General features: G+C 27.3%; 1 protein-coding gene across 2 annotated transcripts in view; it reads left to right on the forward strand.

Moving 5' to 3' along the window:
* The window catches only part of LOC129957067 (uncharacterized), a 60,158-nt gene extending 43,242 nt beyond the window's left edge, over positions 1 to 16,916 (forward strand). For both annotated transcript variants that reach the window (XM_056069203.1, XM_056069204.1), the window contains 4 exons: positions 520 to 748; positions 2,932 to 3,162; positions 9,185 to 9,307; positions 12,110 to 16,916. In XM_056069203.1, coding sequence (XP_055925178.1) covers positions 520 to 748; positions 2,932 to 3,162; positions 9,185 to 9,307; positions 12,110 to 12,235 — 709 coding nt within the window. In that variant the 3' untranslated portion in view covers positions 12,236 to 16,916. The remainder of the gene's footprint in view (positions 1 to 519; positions 749 to 2,931; positions 3,163 to 9,184; positions 9,308 to 12,109) is intronic.
* The last annotated feature ends 3,320 nt before the right edge of the window (positions 16,917 to 20,236 follow it).

The following is a 20,236-nucleotide window of genomic DNA, read 5'->3' on the forward strand; positions in this document are numbered from 1 at the left end:
AACCAAATAAAGAAACATTTATTTGATCAGTTCGGATTCATTTATAAAAAAAGAATTCCAATAGATTAAAAAAATTTGCATAAAATATGAATAGAATGCAATAATTTTTAAATAATTCTGTTAAATGATAATTAAATATAACATTGCTCACACAATCTTGGTAATAGATGAAACTAAAAAAAATTAAATAAATAATTAGACATTACAGATTATTGTAAATGTTTAAAATAAGAGTAATTTGGGACAGGCGTTTACAAATAACAATATCAAAAATTATTATTTAACAAATCATAGAATATGTATGATTAATATCTGTAAAAAAGCGTAATTAATATATTTTCCCTTTAGTCACTGTGCTAGAGCGACTGCAATTCTTTTCTCTCCTCCATTTTTAATATGTTTGGCAACAGCATGACGGCGGGAGAGATTGTTTTTTATTTAAAACGAATTTTGAGTTTTGACTTTTGAAATGTAGCAATTACTTAAAAGAATCTGTTTGTCATTCATAATTTTTTTTAGAATGGGAGATTCGGAAACTGGTGATCGTTGCAGCAGCTCTACTGATACGATAAGTAATATAAACGATGTGCTTAATAATAAAGAAAAATCAGTTGATGATGATAGAATAGACTGCTCCAACAGTCATTACTTGGACAAAATTTACGAAGTTGCTGTGCGTCATGTTACAGAGTTGGCGGAATCTCATTTAAAAGAAGATAAACCACATTTCATTGCCCGATTTTCAGAGGTACGATTATGAAATGACGCAAATTTTATTTAGATCTGATTTTTACAAATGAAATATTTATGCAATCAGCTGATAAATGAATATTGAAAATGTTTTGTCACACTCATTTATATATGTAAGACATGTTATTGAAAACCGTATTTTGATTTATGAATTTCAATTATTATAAGTATCTTGAATTAAATTCTTTAATTTAAAATTATAATTTTGTGTATGCAATTCAAAAGATGTAATGGGCTCTACTCTCAGCTCGCTAAGAGTTCTCAATCTCTAGAATAGTTTTGAAATAGTGGGGAGGGGAGTTATGTTTGACCTTGAATAATTTGCTTTTGATGCATTAACTTTAGACAGCATAATAAATTTTATTTGCATAAGTCTTATTTTTAACTTTGTGAGCATTTATAAGATATTCATTATTCAAAATAAATTGCAAATAAAATCATGGTTTGGGGTTATATTGTTAATTTTTATAAATGACATATGAACCATATGGTTTAGTTGGATGTACTTTGCAACAATCTAAAAAAAAGTGCTAAAAATTTGGATTTGGATAGAAATTATGTATTCCATCAGAACAATGACCCCAAACACAAGGCATATAATTTCAGAAAGCTGGTGTCTTTCATTTTCATTATAAACAGCAATTTTACACACTACCACATTCCTCTGATACAATATATGTAGAATAGAAAATATGTGGGCCCCGTTTGAAACTGTGGACCAAAAACACAAAATTAGAAACAAGTGTTGTAGGAAGAGTTGGATAAAATATCTTTTGATACCACCAAAGAGTTGGTTGAATTGATATAATGATGTTTGGAGGACATTATAAAATCCAAAATTCATGCACCTAAATAGAGGTACTTTCTTTGTATGTGAGATGTTATAAAAATTTGATTGTTGTCCATACAATTTATTTAAAAACAATTTATTTTAATTAAATATTTAACAGTAGTTATTTTTCCCTTCTTCTCGGAATCTTTTTGTTGAATTTTGTATTGGATGCTATAGCTGTTATTTTTGTTGTTTATTTTTAAATATTATGAACACGGATTACTAAATTCTTCATATGAATGGATAACATAAAATGGTCCTTATTGTTAATATTTTTCTTTTGACATTTTTATATTTTATGTTCATTTAAAATTCTCGATACATTCAACAAAATGACCTATGATTTTAAAATAGTAATAAATACAAAAAAATTAATTTGTTTGATACATTATAAGTACACATGTAATTGTAATTTTTTCAAAAAGAGAAGGGTAGCATTTTTCTTATACAGTTTGATGGACATGAAACTGTTTGCCACAAAATTTTACAAAATTCATTCCTATTATGTGTTTCTAAAATTTTTACCTTGTAAAATATTTTTCTTTTTATGCAATAAAAAAAATTGATAAGGACCAATTTTCTATTTTTTTTTTTCCAATGTTGATATTATGGAATCTTTTTTCTTATTTTGTTGTAGAAATTTCACTTTGTATTTGTAAAGGATTATTTTTTCTGTTAGTAAAATTATTGTTCAGTTCTGATCGGCATGTTATCAAACAGTATGAATAAAGGAGACCCCACTGGAAGGAAACAAGTCATTTCATTTTTAAGCACTTCACGAATGTGCATATAATTTTGTACTGCATTTTTTGCGAGTACATTTGACAAACAGTTCTGAGGTATGACTGGTTGACTAAAATTCGCTCTAGTTGGACATGTATCTTCTAGTGCTGGTTAATATATTTGCAGAAAAAAGGGGAGGGTTTTACATAATTGAAACTCATCTAAAATTTAATAAGAAAAAAAAATTTAAAAATTCTGAGATTTAAATTTTATTTTATATTGATTTCATTTAAAGGGGTAAAATAATATTTCAAATAAAGTTAAGAATATATTGTGCAATGATTAAAGATAATAAATTCTGAAGCTACTAGAAATATCCCAAAAATGCAAAGGAAACTTTTTTAAAAAAAACCTGGAAATGTCAGGGAAATTCAAACAGCAGAAATGCTGCCCACTCTTATATTTTAAAAGTGTGAGGAAATTATTAGATGCATTGCTATAATATTCTCTCAATGCAGCATGCATTTTTGTTTGAATGCAAGATTAAGATGAAAAGAAGCCATATTTTAAATTCTTAATGATAAACTTGAAAAAGCTAATTTTCACACTCAATTTTCCTTGTTTAGATTTTCAAGAATGTTATTGAAGAAAATGTGACAGTGAAGGGTTTACCATGGATTCTCAATAAAGAAAAGTTGACTACTGATGAAAAGCAAGAGCAGAAACAAGAAACAACAGATGCACTTCTCTCAAGGTTGAGCAAGACACTGGAAAAAACTGCTGAAAAGAGAAAAGCTACTCCACAGAATTGTTGTCGTATTTATGGCTTGCAATCGAAATATGAGCGACAAAATTTGGTAATATATTTATCTTTATATTTGAATATGAAGTTTGAAAAAATTATTTCAATTCAATATTCCCAGTCTTCAATGACACTGTATGATTGTTTTGGTTATAATGGGTTCATAAATTGAGGAGTGCAGTACCTATTTGACAGTGTATAAGTGACACCAATGGGATTAATGCTCTAGCACATTAATGGTTGTGTCACTGAGTGAAACAGAAAGAGTAATGTCATGCCATGTATTTTTTCCGAAAAGGTTTAACACACAAGTAATTCCCTTTTTTTTGGAATCAATATTTGAGGTTGAAAATGTAAGAGAGTGATTTTTTGCAATTTAATACATTTTTTAAAAAATATTTTTGAGAGTTTAATCATGGAGCAAAGATGATATGCCCATCAACAATTGTAAAAATCATTCCACCATCTGAAAATTTTAATTTAGAATTGGATTGTTTTGTTCTGCACCTGATTGAAGAAGAAGATTATATGACATGATATAATTTTTTTAAAAAATTGTTATAGTTTTTTTCCCCCCTCTCTCTCTCTCTCTCTCTTCCCATAATAATAACTACTGACCACATTATAACATATTTCTCCTGACACACTCATCCATTAATCACAAAATTTCAAAGTTTTATAATGTAAAATAATGTTGCTGGAATCACTGTTCCATTTATGTTTATAGGTGTCTTATAGAAAAAAAAAATGATACCTTAAAATATTGTTGGATCAGGAAATTTCTCAATAAGACTTTATTCACTTGGATACTACCTCATTTGTAATTAAAAATTATTTAAAAAATTAATCTTGATTCTCAAGATTGCTTTGAAATTATAAAAAAAAAAATCCTAATTTTAATAGAATTTTCTTTTAGTGTTTTGTTAAAATTTTGTTTTTTATTTAGTAAATATATATATTTAATAAATATATTTATTAAATAAATATATGTTTTTTAATTTAGAGATGACATGTTAAATTGATAGAGATAGATATTTGATACCAGGGTTGCTTGCATTAACATATGATATGAAGATTGCAATTTTAGCAGATCATCCTTTTTAATTTGATATTAATATGAAATGTGCTAATTTTATGATAATGACTTCATGGCTGCTTTCCAATATTGTCATCATCTTAAAATTTTATCCAATAAATTCTTGCCTCCTAAATTGCTTTTATTTGAACAGTTCCACTGTAAAATATTACCAGAGCATTAATCAAAACAGGGATCTTTCAAAGGAATTGGATTTTTCAAAAGATTGATAGTATCACAGCTTTGAGATTCGAGGATCATAAATTTAAAACATATTTTCACTGAAATTACATCATCTGTGTAAGCTTGGCATATAATTAATTCTATCAAATAATCTACTGTTGGTATATTGTAAAAGTTTGATTAGCAGCCATTGCATTTGGTCTTACTCTTGTCATTTCACAGTGCATCTAAATGAAAAGCCACATTTTAAAATAGCACTTTTGCATCTTAAAAATGAAACACATCTTTCTAAACTAAATGAAACATTTTGAATAGATAATGAATGCATTTCTTTAAAAGTGCAGGGGGAGTTTGAATTAATGCATATATTCAAACATGATGCACTTTTATAGAAATATGGGTTTAACATTTTTCAGTATCGAACTTTATATTCTTTAGATGCATTATTTTTTTGTAATAATTCTGCAATATTTTTAAGCATTTTTTTTTTTTTCCCTATGTCTCAAGCACTTTTTGTATAAATTTATTTTTTTATTGTTGTTTATATTTGGTACAATTCATTATTTGATGCAATTCTTTTTTTGTTTGTTTGTTTCAACACTGTATCATGTCTGATATATTGTAAATAGCCTTTTTGCCTCGATTGATGTTAAGAATTATAAAATTGCATCGTTATTCATTTGTTTGAATCATTTTATTGTTTTTTTTTGGGGGGGGGGGAAATAAAATTCTGCTTAATTATTAATATAGATTTATATTTTAATATATGGATGAGTTGAATGGAATTTATTAATACATAAATAGATATAGATTTCAGTTTCAATTTTTGGTAACAAAAAAAAATTTGTTTATATAATTTTCAAATATGGTAAAATAAAAAATATGCAGTAGAAAATTTTTAGAATTTTTATTAGTTTTTTAAAAATTTCAGTTCCCTTCTTTGTACCTCTTTCTTTTTCTTTTCTATTTAAAGAAAAATTGTTTGCATATAATATGTATTCCTCTCATGGAAGTAACATTTTAAATTTGTCAGCTATCTGAAACCAGTTCTAATAAACTGAAGTATTGGCTTAGTAAAGAAAGTTTCTTCCTAGTAGTGCTCTTTGCGATATAATTTAGCAAGATGACAGATTAAATATGCATTTTTCAGTTGTTCATCTAATATAAAAATTATTTCTGAATGAATGGATATGTTGAATATGATTCATTATGCCCATTAAGTTAGCTTCCTCAGAGATTTCCAGAAAAACTTTTTTTTTTTTTACATAACTGAAGGGGAATTTGCATTAGAGAGATAACATAAATTACAGCAAATTTTTAATTATGATATATGCATAAAGTAAAACTCATTTTACCAGATGAGACAAAATGAATTCATTGATTTGAAAGTTTTACTATTTAACCCTTTTGTGACGGGCATGTCATATATGCATCACCTATGAATGTCTCCCACAGCTGGGCGTACCACCCATGCATTCTAAACTGGAACAATTTTTATACACCACTAGATGGCTCCCTGCGTCCATTACATTTGAAAAAAATATAGTTTTAGTATCCCTATTTTCAGTTTGCTTATATTTAACCAGACTTTGGTATTTCACTCATCAGCTGTTGCAGGGGAGGGAGGCAAGAGTAATGTACATAAATAGAGTTGTGTTGTGTAACTTTCCTCTCGATAGAATCATTTGCATTTCTGGCCTTTCTCCAAATTCTTTTCTTCTTTATTTGTTATTACTGTGTAACTATAGTCTTTTCTGATTTTATCATCAGTTCTGTTGTATTTTGCATAGCTTTAGGATACATTTCGTGCATTTCTATTTCTATTATTGAAAACCTTGGTTGCAGTTTAATATGGCAACAAAATGCAATTTAGCAGAGGAAGAATGCTCTTATATTATTAATAATCTAAAAAGTAGCAAAAACTATTACCTTTATTTTTTGTGATTTTCTTTCAAAGCTTAGCGACACAAAACTCCTGTCCTATGGGATCATTCTTTTCGTGTACATTCCTATCTCAAAAGGGTTAAAGGAAACAGATTTTTTCTTTGAAAGGTAGAGAGGTAGGTTTCAGAGGTGACTCTTTCAAGTTTTGAATATACAAGCATCACAGTCATTTAGTGCTCTTTCTTTCTGTTATATGGCTCACATAGACATGGTATGAAATTATTGCCAAATCTTCTATACCATTTTTTGATTTATGAAAAAATTCTAGAAAACATTTGACTATTGATAGTTTCAGTCCTGTGTAGATTATTATCATTACTTCGCATTGAGCAACATTTAATTATTATTATTATTACTTCACATTGAAGAACAATTGATTATTATCATTACTTCATACTGAAGAAAATTATTGCAAATCTTTTCCAAAGCCTCATTGGATTTTTTATTCAATAGTTGAATAAATGCCCATGTGTTTTTACATTCCATGAACCATTTTTCTCCTACTATTATCTTCTTATCTACTACACCAGTTAATGTGAACATTTTAAATTCCAATCTAATACATGTTGGTGTGATTGAAAGTTGTATTTGTCAAAGTTGGCAAAACTATGGTATGCGTGATGGGTACCTAATTGACCAGTGTAGAGTATGCAAAAGTATTGATGATCATGATAAAAATTTCAAAATTCAAAGAATTAAGATGAAAAAATAAATAAATAGGATTCTTTTTCGAAATTAGCAATATGTAAATAAAATTTTGTACACAGGATTGCATGTAAAATAGAGAGACTTAAATCAAATCCATTAGTGTTATCTTGTACATTCTCATGCATGTAAACAAAGTAATTCATAAACACAATGATTTAAATCATTGAAGTTCATCATGTTGTCTTATGACTACAATTGTAGTTTCGTATCAAATTTTGGTATGAATCAGTCTGCAAAAAGATGTCCAAAACAAGTATCCTCAAAGAAGATTGAGTAAAAATGCTAGTTTCATGCCAAAGATCTGTATATTGTAATTATATCAGATATGTAATTTGTAACTACGTTGCATAGTGTTGGTGAATGACATGTAAATTATTCAATGTCCATAATTTTATGTTGGGAGAGGGGGAGGTATTAATTGATGATAATGTGAGAATGTTTCAGATTGACCATTCCCATTGTTTTTTGTCTAAGGATTGAAAAGAATTTGAAAATAGTAAAATAGATGAAAAGGAAATGTACCTTTATCTTCCAGCTTACCAAAAGGATTATTTTTAAAGTCTTATTAACAAAAGTTTTTGAAAATACTTATGTATATATGAGTACTATATTTGTATGTAAAAACCAATCATAATGAAACTCAAGAGTTTTTAAAAATAAGATTCCTTATCAAGATTTTATGATTTTTTTTATTCATGAGTGTACATTACTAATTTTAATGAGTTATTGAATATTTATGTAATTTAATTTTTTAAATAACTAACAGACACCAGTTTGATAATCAGTGAGTGTTTGAGAATCATTTTAATAATGTTTATAGGTGTAATTCTATCTGTAAACTGTGACATACATGATGCAAACATTTTTCAAAATTCAGCAGAAAGTTCAATTTTGAAGTTTATTATGATGTTTACATTTTGAATAGTAGATGCTCTCTACGAGGAGTTATTGAAAATTGAAAATATTTACTTAGTAATAAAATTTTACCTCTGTGCAATATATATATATATATATATATATATATATATATATATATATATATATATATATATATATATATATATATATATATATATATATATATATATATATATATATAAGTAACCAATCTAAAGTAAGAAATATTTTGAAAACAAAGCGAAATAGTTTCGGTATTGCAACTAAAATTATTTCTTATTCAAACTAAAACCAAAAAAGGAACAGAAAAACATCATAGTATTTAGAGAGCGCAAATGCAGCTACTTCTAAAACACAGATGAATTGGGACAAAAGTAATAAAATCAAGTTAATAGGAAAATCAAATTAAACCAAATAAAAAGAATCTGGCCTGTAGACTTTTTCAAGGGTCACCCTCAGGCAGAGATACAAAAAAGGAGTTTCTTTTCTGTGAAGGAATGCAGACTGGACAGTCTAATAATGATTCTTCATGACCCGAAAATCCCCTGAAATTAGGCCCAAGAGATATACTATTTCAACAGAAAGGAGAATACAAAACAATAAATTAGAAGGATACATCCACTAATAAGCAAAAATACAATAACAAAAATGTCATATAATAACACTCAAACCAGTAATGAAACAAAAAGGAAAGTACATACCAGCAGCAGGCAAAGAAATTTTAAGCTATCGATTGTGATTCCCGCTTTTTAACAACTTCAAGCTAATGCATTTAAAGTAAAAAACAATTGTAGGGTCCCAGCGCCATCTATTGAGTGATCTAATATGCAAGGAAAGTTCTATTTTTATTTTAGGTGAAGGATTAATCCCAAATCATACTTTGTTTAATCAAAAAGTTGATATTACAGTAGTTTCTGGGAAATTCATTATTAATTAAATTTTTAATGAGGTTATTTGATGCTTCAATATAGGAATTTTTATTATTATAAACCCTTTTGATCGTGTTAAATTGTGAAAAAATTAGATTTTTGAAAATTTTAGAGTGATTCCGTTAAATTGTGAGAAAATTAGATTTTTGAAAATTTTAGAGTTATTTGGTTTAATTTGATTTTCCTATTAATTTGATTTTATTACTTTTATATATATATAATATATATATATACAGTTGTACTACACTATTTTGGACAAGAGGTTCAAAATTCCTTTAATTTTAATTTCTTGAAGTGCACTATTTGTTTAATATAGTTCTAATATGTTTTATTAATCTCAGAAAAGAGCCAGAATAGAACCTTCTATAACATTGCCTTCTGTATCATCATCATCCAAATCTTCTATCCAGGACCATTCTAAAGAATTGTTAGCAGTATATAAAAATATTGAATTGGCACAGCAGGTGAGTAAAATTACTTTTTTCTTCAATATTGTAGTGAATCCAAATTAATAGTGTATGGAAAAAAATAATAATGGGGAAAAAAATGGTATAAAACAGTCTTTCATCATTTATAAACTAGGGAAATCTGTCCCTTGCTCACTGATACTCACCAGGTCTCAGGAGCATTGCTTAGCAATTCTCCCAATTTTCTTGACAATTCCTGCTCACTTTATTCATTATAGCGAAGTCACTATCATTCTAGTGTAAAGAATTATTATTTTTGTTAATGAACTCTTTGCACTTGATAGTTGGCTCTCAGCCACCATTTGCTTTGTTGTGGCAAAACAAGTAAGAAAAGTTCTAGAGTGCAAAGCATTAAATCGGCATTGAATTAAATGTGTTATTCTTTTTACCGTTTGCTTAGAAGACAAATCAACAATCAAATGAAGTTTACAAAGAAAAATGTGAAAGTAAAAAAAAAAAAAATTAATAAGAATTTCTAGATATATGAAGAAGATCCTAAAAACAAATTATTTAGATTTATTGATAAAAAAATTTGAGGTGTATGATACCATAGTTCAATTTTCATTAAGAAAAGACAATTTTATAGATTAATGAAAATCCTAAATTGCTTTCTATTTGTGATTTTCACCCTCATTTGTATGGAATGTAGTTTGTTGGTCTTGAAAAGGACATGACATTTTTCTGCGAAAACATGGATTCCCCCCGGCCCCTTTTTTGGATTTGAAATATATCATTTTTTACAATCAATGCAAATTTTGTTAGTATGTTTAATCTAAAAATTTTGTTAGTATGTTCAGAAGTGTGGGGGAAAGATTATACTGTTTTAGATATGTAAAGCCTCCACACTTTTGTCCATGCACAAAAGATGTTTATTTCTTCAGAATATGTGCAAGATAAAAGGAAATACAGGAAAGAAGTCAAAATTAGAGTTTTAAGAAAGAATTTCGGAAATGCACGCATTTTATTGTATATAATTTTTTTTGTAAAATTGTTTGAAAATGCTAGTCTGGGAGTCATAAAACAAATAGAATTAGGGTTCTATTTGTTTCAGGACCCCCAGTATAAAATAGTTTTTAATTAGTAGAATATTATGTCATCTTTCCAAAAGCTGTTCCGAGTGTTTTTAAGTAATTCATTTTACATTTATTAATTTTCTTTTAAGTAATAACTACAATATCTTTAATAACCTAAGTACTTTTTGTAATTATTTGACTGTTCAGTTAGTCAAACTTAATTTACTTCTCAGCATTTAAGTTTGGCATATTTCAGATTTATAAAGTTCTTTTTGTTCCAAACGAGTGTCAAATTTGTATATATATGTAATGAAAGCAAACTCAACTGTGAAATTAATAATATTTCCAATGTGTATGAAGATAAATAAATACAGAAATTTAAAAACAACCTTTAATTATGTCATTAATCAATATATTGATGACTGAGGATTCTTCCAAATATTTAATGTACATTATAGTCACAAATCAAAATCTAAACTATGTACTAAGCTATCTCATAAGGGTTTATTCTTCTTTTTAAAATCGTCTATTCCTAGATACACTACTAGATAACATCCCATGAATGAAAATTTAATCTAATTGATTAATTAGGAATTAGGTTTTTAAAATTCTGTATTGTCTTCTGAAATATGCAATTACACAAAATTTTATCTTTACAAATATGAAGTAAATTGTTATACACAAACAGATACTTCATATTTTACATTTCAGGATAAACAAATTTTAACACAAGAATTGGTAAAAAGACAAAATGGAAAAATAATTGCTTTATATTTTACCTAACCACTTATTCTATGTAGAGTTCTACATGGCCAGTACATTACTAACTGTGCAGGGAAGCCATTAATTTCTTCCTCAGCTTGCAGAAACAAATTAGAAATATTCTGTTTTCCCAAATTGTAAAGTTTTTTGCCCTTAATTTTCTTATTAATATCTGTAAATAAAATGCTGAAAAATTTCTTAAGAGGGATCCCAGCTCAGATGCTGACCTAATTGTATCAACAAAATTGCCTTAAAATAGTAATCAAATATCTGCAGACTGGAATGTTAATCTAAATGAAATGAAAGGGGCACAGAAACGTGTTGTATTACTAAATTCCACCAGACACTAGAAAATATTTTCTAATTAACATTCTGGGACACTTCATTATTTAGAAAATATTGTTCTTTTTTCTAGATCATTTTAACTTGAAATTCTGAGATTTAGTTCTTATTTTATTGGCTCTTCTAAATGGAGAAAATTGGCCTTAATATATGAATATTTTTGTCTTTTAAATAAGTCGCATTTTGATACAAATCTTGTATTGCTAATCCTAATTATTGATATTTTTATTATTCTCAAGAGCACTTGTAAAAGTGTCTTCAAAACTGTTACTTACATTATATCTTGTCATGGCTATAACATAAAATAAATCAGAATGGTTTGTGCATTCATAGAATAAATATGGTCTCCCTTTCTCTGTTTACTTTATATATTTATATATATATGCTGCATTAATTCCTTTCTTCTATACTATTAGGACTAGAAATAATAATTGTTGATTTTGAGAAATTTTTGAACTGAAATTGATACGAAATAATTATTAAATAAATTGATTTTTTTTTCAACCTTCACCAGCACCTTATGTTTTATATCATTTGTGAGTGGAATTTCAAGTTAAACCTATTCATTAATAGGTAGCTAAAAATTATTTATGAATTTCTTTTTGTTTTTATTTATAAAGATTATCTGATAGTAATATTAAAATGTGTGTGTCTCTAAACTTTTAATTTTATTATATTTTAGCAAATAGCAAAGCAGGAAGAGCAGCTGTGTGTGGTACAGAAACAAGTTGAATTCGCAAAACATATTGCTAAGCAACATGATGCTCATTCAGAAACTTTATATGATACTGGATATATTAGTGAATAACATGAATTTGCACTTTTAAATTGTACATATGTAAATAAAATTCAGCAATGCAATAAGATATTATCTAGCATCATAATGTGTAAAATTTCATATTATTCATCTGCTTCAAACATAGTTGATTGTATTTATGCATGTATTACAAATAAGAATTATTTTGTATAATATAGTGCTGTATTTAAGAAGGACTTTTATATGTAATGCAAATAGTTAAAAAAAGGCTTATAATTGAGATTTTCTTTATTTATATGACTGAGTAGGAATTTTTGAAAATAATTATCTTTATTATATCACCTTTAAGCCACTTTAAATTTCTTTACATATATAAGAACATAATAATTCCTATGTTCAAATGTTTAACTTTGAAATAATTATACTATTGTCACCTTTTGTAAAAATTGATTGGAAACATTACTTGAATACTGTTACTGCTTTTAAATGAAGGTGGATTATTTTAAAGTAATTTTCTATTTTGTAGACTACTAAAATACATCTTTCATAAATAATTTAATTCTTAATGCATTAAAGCCCAGTGTCCTCATTTGAGAACAGTTAAGTTTTTCATTTCTGTGATTCAACCAATTTCATGTCTTTGTATCATTTTTGCTTTTCTAACAACTCAATATTTATTACCAAACTCCTAAACTAGTAATCAATTATTAGCTAGATTTTGAAGTCTTAAGTGTAGACAATATGAATATGCCCCTTCCTTTTTTTATGCATAATTCTTTTTTATGTATATATTTTAGAAGTTTTAATATATAGCCATCAAAAAAATTTTTAAATATCTATTCTTCCAAATTATTTGATAATTTTTCTTAAGTATTCTCTCCCACTTTTGCTTATTATGGGACGCAGATTTTGAATTTGCTTTGAAACTGCTTTCATTCTATCATTTGTATAGATTGATATGTTTTGTTATTATTCACAAGGAGAATATGTGAAATATTCTGTAACTTGTTAGAATTGTTTTTATCTGTAACCAAATGCTCTAATTTATTATAATCGGTGGTAATTAAAATTGACTATATAGAGAAATGCAATGTGCCATTATATAGTCCTTTATACATATGTGGAGAAATAAGATTCATCTATCTTTCACAGGAAGAAATAGTAATGGTCTTCCCACAAAGAAAGACCATTCTAATAGATAGTATATGTTATTTTTTTCTTTTAAATAAATCTCCTTCTCTTTTTCTCCTCATTTTGAAACTCAGCAATATATAAATCTATATATTAACACTGAATACCAACTAATGCAGTGTTTTAAAGCATTAAAAGTAAATACTCTGCATCATGAAACTATCTCTTAATCAAAGGTTTTTAATTTTATAGAACGTTTTCTAGAGCCTCAAAACGTGAAGAGATATGTATCATGCTATTCATTCGAAGTAGCTTTCAATGTACTACCATTTGCAGTTGCTGCTAATTATAATTATATATTGAAAATCAGTTGAGAATGAGTGTTGAAATTATGAAGTGTGAGTATGTGAGGGTTAAAATGTATATTCCATTTTTGCAACAATGACTGTGAAGAAAATAATAGGAAAATTAATTAAATGGCATGTTGTTATAATATAAAGCAAAATATAATGTAAAATAAATTAATAAACAATATATTTTCCAATAGAAAAATATAACAACTCATGATCCTCTTCAGTCCCAAGGTACACATATGTGTACCTGCAATTTTTTTTCATTTTTCTTATCCGGTAAAGTTAAATTTTGACGACGTTGCAGGCTTTTCAACGTTTATGAATGTGGCATCCATTTTGCATCAATAAATAGCATTACAGTTTGATGTTTTTTTCATATCCATTGCTGTTAATTAGAGACATAACGGAAATGGCGTTGAACAGAAAACACAGCAAATACAAGTAAATTTTTTAATATTTATAATTAAAATATACGCTTGTTTATTTTTTAATAAAATACTAAGTGTCTGGTTAAAGTCATTACCAAATTATATCTTGTTATCTATAATAGAATTGGTGAAAATACAAATTTAACTAAGGTTCACATATGTGTTCCTCGGGCGTTTTCACGCCCGTTTTCTGACTGCTTGCAATCCATTGCGCTGCTTATCTGTTGAGCGCTTGTTTTCAAATTGTCATTTCTTGTCCTTGAATATATTGTATATCTTTTTATAATAAATAATTCTTATTTTCTGTAATGTAATAAATTATAAATTTAAAAATATTTATTTTTTAACTTTAGTAAGAAATTTAATTTTATAGCTGTCTTGTAGTCAGTAATTGATATTTCAAACCGACATCATGTATAGAATATGCAGAATTTTATAAGCTAATAATATTTTTTTCACGTCAAGTGGCTTTAAGTCAACAGGAGGTTAGTGAACTTTTAGGAAAAAGTGATTTTAGGGGAAGCAATAGAATTTCTCAAGTATCAAAAATAATGAAACCTGGCAAATAGGATGAATGTGTCACAGATGATAGTCAAATGTGCCTTGTCAAGTAGAAAGATAATAAATCCGTGACTATTATCCACATGTATAGGTAATGCGTCATTTGGAATAGGCAGAAGGTAGACAAGATAATTGAAACAAAAAGCTGATATAAAATAATCTGCTTTTGCAAAAACGTATAGTATGTGAGGCATCGACTATTATTTTGCATATTATCGGTATGCAGTAATTACAAAAAATGACCGACGGGAGCATTCATGCATTTTGTAGATTTAGTAGTTGGCAATTGCTTGATACTTTATAAAAATGCTGTCAAAGCGACAAACTGAGCTATCAGGAATGAAGCCGAAAATGTTATGACCTTATTTCAATTTGAAATGCATATAATTCGGTCCCTGTTGAAATATGAGGGAATTCTCAGCATCAGCAAGAAAGGAAACCAAGAACAAGTAAAAAAATCATCTTTCAATGAAAACAAATTAATAGAAGAAGGGTCATCAAATGATGGAAATGAAACTACAAGACCATTGGAGATTTCATTACCACCATCTGGTGAAAATACCTCTAAAAGAGCAAGAAAAATTATCCCTTCCCAATTAAAAAGAAATAAGACTAGATATGTCAAGCCATCTACAACATTACATGGACGATAAGTATGTATCAAAATGCAGGTATCGAGGATGTAACTCTAGGAGAAGAGTCAAGTGCTCAAAATAAGGTTTAATGGATTATTAATATAATAATTTTTTTTTCATTTATAAGACCTTAGAATAAGAAAAGTATAGCTATTAAGTAACCAGGAAAATTAAATATTTTTTTTGTCGAGGATGCTTTGACTTGCTTAAGACTTGAGGTAACACATGTGTACCTTAAAATTATGGGACTTTAAATTGTTTGATCAGCAAATATTTTTTTCCGCAAACTATTGAGATGTAACAAAGGTAAAAGATCTTGAAATCAAATTTTTAAATAAGTTTTTAAAAAATCAGGACTGAAGAGGTTATAATTTCAATTCATTAATAGGCATCAATCAAATATAATTTCAGCTGATTTATAGGCATCAAGCACAAAACATAAAAATGAATTTAACCTAACTATGCAAGTGGGTTAATATGGCATAGTATTACCACATATATAATGACTTAATAAAAGCAAAAGTATATAAGCTCTTACACATTATGTGTGTATGGCATCTTTTAACCTCAACAAATATTAATAATAGTTTTGGAATAAGAATCAATTTAACTATTTTATTGAAGCAAATTTTCTAATTCTTGCTTTTTGTGAGTAAAATAACTCTCAGAAGTGACACTTTACTGCAGAATTGTGGATTTCAGTATTTTTGATATTGAATTTCATCACTCTTGGGAGCAGTAGAAATATGCATTAAAATTTTGTTAATGTATTAAGGGAGGGTGCACATAACATACTCAAAAAGTACACATAGCATGCAAATAAAAACCATATGCAGATTTGACGTATGTCTCTAGGCTGAAAGTTTCAAATTCATAGGATATTGTGCATCTCTGCTGAAAGTCAATCAGAGTTCGAAAGATGCACAAGAGAAAAAAAAATGATTGTTTGGTCGTGTTTTAGACTCAAAAGATACACTATGGCCAAAAATGGCTTTTGTGCCATAAAACACAACACAATGAAATTTCAGCATTAGGAGGAATGCCTGATGGTTGGTTTTTTTTTTTTTTTTTTTTTTTTGCTTTTTGTTTCATTCAGTCGAGGAATGTCAGCAACGAAGGGAATCAACTGCACACAATCTTGAGTGTAAAAGAAAGAGGATTATTTGTTCTTCATGAAGATAGCAGTTTTATTTTCATAATCCTTAAAAAAATATTTTTTGTTTTGTTTCCACTTTTATATAGCTTTTGCTGTCTTGCATTAAGATGTTAACTATCATTTTAAATAATTTGAAATTGATAAAAATGTGTGGCGGGGGGAATCCAGAGTGGCTGATTAAAGGGAAAAAAGATTTGAAACTTGGAGGGGGGAGAAAACTGATATATTTAAAGAAAAAAAAAGGTTAATATTAATCAAAAAGTGTTGCATGTTCTTTGTGATGACTTCATTATTGTATAAAAGGATTTGCAGTTTCAATCATGCAAAGCTAGTATAGGATATCAAAACATATCATTGGCTAGCATGTCATGGTGCTGTGCTAATCATGTTACATCTAACAGATTCTTTAACTCTTGGCTCATAAAAAAAATAATATATAAATAAATGAAATTTTTACCTTACCATATTTTAGTGAGATGTGTCTTTCGTTTAGATTTTTATGTCGTTCTTACTATAATGACTTACTATAATTTTTATTTTAACAAAAAAATTTTAAGTAAGTTAATCAATTTTTATGAATGATTTTTCATCCATTAATTTCCTTTTAAATAATAACTCTACAATATTTCTTTAATCTCAAGCACTTTTTGTATAAAATTATTTTATTATTCAGTTAACCAAACGTATTTTACTTCTTGGTGTTTTATTATTCTTCATTTATGAAGTTCAGCTTTTTCTCCTTCTTTGTTCCGAGTCTATGTTATTTCTGAACTTTACTAAATTTGTGGAGATTTGACATAATCCTAAGAGAGGATAACACAAAATTTTAATTGCTTTTTCTGCAAAAAAGTGATTATATAAGCTGAATGTATAGTTATTGTTGTAATAAATTTGTTTCAATTTTTAATTGACTTTTGAAAAAGATTGTTTTTTATTAATTTTTAGTGTGATAAAAACTCATGCAATTTTCTTTATTGCAATGTGATGTAATTTTATGTGAAGAAAATTTTATTAAAATGAACTATATTTTTACAGTTCTTTTAATGATTTAATACAGGTCAATATGCATTTTGTCCCTGGATATATTTTTTTAAACTGATTTTAGGAAAATTGAAGCTTTTAATTATACATTTTTTTGTATTATAAACAAATATGACTTCAATTTTTGTCCATCAGCTCTTGTTTGTAACGCATAAATTTAATGTTATTTAAGTTCACATTATATTAAGCTTAGGGGTAGGCATTAAATTAAAAATAGTCTTCCTTAATACATTGTGTGAAACAATTGAACCAGTTGAAAAAATTATAAATTCCTGCAAATTTATACCAACTTAATAATAATAAAAAAAATAGGAAGAACCAAATAAAAATGCAAGAAAATTTTGTTTTGTTCCACTCTACAAGCTTCTTTTGTTTGACATTCTTGAATTAATTTTCTTCAAATAATCTTTTAGCAGATTCCAACAAAAATTTGCCATTAATTATCATTTATATCTTGGATTTAGTCCCGCATTACCTATTTGCCCAAATGAAGCATTTTACCTTTGTCTGTTCATAATCATTCTCTAGTGCTACCAAAATTTTGAAGAAAATTGTGAATGGCCGTAAGAGTAACCAGTCTGCTGATATTAAAACCAAGGAATTTGAAGCTGTTAATAAAATAAATAGTCTTTAACTGTTAGGCTTCTTTTCAAAGTTCATGCCATTTGCTCTTGTTTTATTCATGTAATGGAAATTGTCTAGTAACCTTAAAAAAAATTTAATTTTAATTTTTATTTTTTTTTAATTTATTCATGGGTTTTCTTTCTTGTCTTAAATATGTGCATAGCATCATAAAAAGTACTTAAATTTGAAAATCATTTTTAAGCACCTTAAATGTGCTTAATTTCAGTAAGAGGTCCTTAAAAAATACTGAACTTTCAGAAGAAATATAAAGAAAACGTTTTGAGGGGTTGTCCACATGTATTAAGACAACACTTAATGATTTTTCTCCACTCCCTTATCCACTATGTGCATTGTTGTTTATTATGATATTGGAAAGTGTATCTCGAAGGAACAATACAAAATGCGTACTACGTCATATTTCTTACAATTCGAAAAACGTTCGAACTTCAGAGGAATTCAAAGATGGCGAAGAACTTGTCTTAGTTATGTGTTTATACGCAGTTTATACTCATACTTAGTTCTATATGTTAAAGAAAAATATGCAATTAGCTCCGATCATCAGAAAATAAGAATACAGTAGGATGGATTTGGTGCACCAAAGAGATATATCGAACTTGGGAGAAGCTGCTCTAAAACCCCGTGAAACCTCTTTAGTCCATTAAACATTCAATCATTGTTACACATACATGAATATGTCAGTTTCATGAAAACAATCTCTTTAAAGGGATTTTACTGTACTATACTGAATTTAATTCATTGCTGCGTGTGATTACATTAGACGATTACGTAAACTTGAAATCATAGGCTTTCAATCTTCATGATTACTTTCATGTTTTTTTTTAATGTCTCCATCCATTTGAAATTTTTTATCTTTTGACCAATCTCGATAAATTTTAGTTTATATATATAACCTACTATATCTGGTATTTAAAAATTAAAAAAAAGGGGGGGATTACAACTTTTATTTTTTATGCTTCAGACTCATTTTTTATAACGATGTTTGCTTTTTCTCTTTTTATAATTATTTTTATAAAGTTTTTTTCTTTTTTCCAAATTGAAATATTTTTGTTCCTGGTTCACAGAGCAACGTAAACCATTGAAGTTACGAACATTGAAATTTGGCAGAAAGTTACTGCTTGTATATTTGAGGCGTACTAAGAACGGATTTTTCAAAATTATAATTAAAAGTTTAATTTAAAAAAACAGTATTTTAACGTGTTTCTGCCATAACATCAAAGCCTCTGATCGCGCGAAAGTTATTTCTACATCGTTTTAAAAGTCTGAAAAGGTGACTTTTCAATAACACCAATTTTGTTTAAATAAAGCTTTTTTAAAAAAAAATTTTTAGCAATGTTTGAAAAATTAGCTTTGGACATAATTTATAACAATGATTTTTATTGCAATGAAATTTAAATCAATGTCATTGTTTCAGCGAATCATTAAGTCACGTTAAACATGTTAACGTAGTGATAAAAAAAAATGCTTTAATTTCAAATTCAAAATTTTAAAGCAGTTTTCTGAATAAGATACTCTCCTTGTTAATACATTTTAAGACAATGGAATACATTTTCTCGTTCTGACTTTTACTTACCCGTCCTAACTTTAAAAATACTTTTTAAAAAATGCATTAACTGTCATTTTTTAATTTTATTTTTACAACTTATGAATCACGTTACTTATGAAAACATTTTCATAAGTAACGTGATTTTATATTGTGAAATCATTTTCATTTCTTCATAAAATATGCAATCACACTCTTCTGTAATTTTTTAAAAGCTAAAGTAAGAAGTTTTTATTTATTTTTGTATATAGATTAAAAGGCAAGGTTTTATTAAATTTTCGAAATGTAAAACATTCCCAAAAAAAAGCCTATTAAACTACTTTTTTTTGTAGTCTGAACAATTCTAAAAGCTATTATTCTTTTCAGTTCAAAAAATTTGATTTAAAAACTTAATTAGAAGTGACGGTGTTCTATCGTTAAATTTTGGTACTGTGCCATCCTGGAATGCTTTAGCTTTATAAAGCTGCAAATAAAATATTCTAAATTGCTAAATATTGTGAATTAGTCTAAGAGGAAATTTATCTTTCCATCCCAGGCATGTCGGATTTTATTTGTTGCTGCA

This window comes from Argiope bruennichi, chromosome 11 (assembly GCF_947563725.1).
Source record: "Argiope bruennichi chromosome 11, qqArgBrue1.1, whole genome shotgun sequence".
NCBI classification, from domain to species: Eukaryota; Metazoa; Arthropoda; class Arachnida; order Araneae; family Araneidae; genus Argiope; species Argiope bruennichi.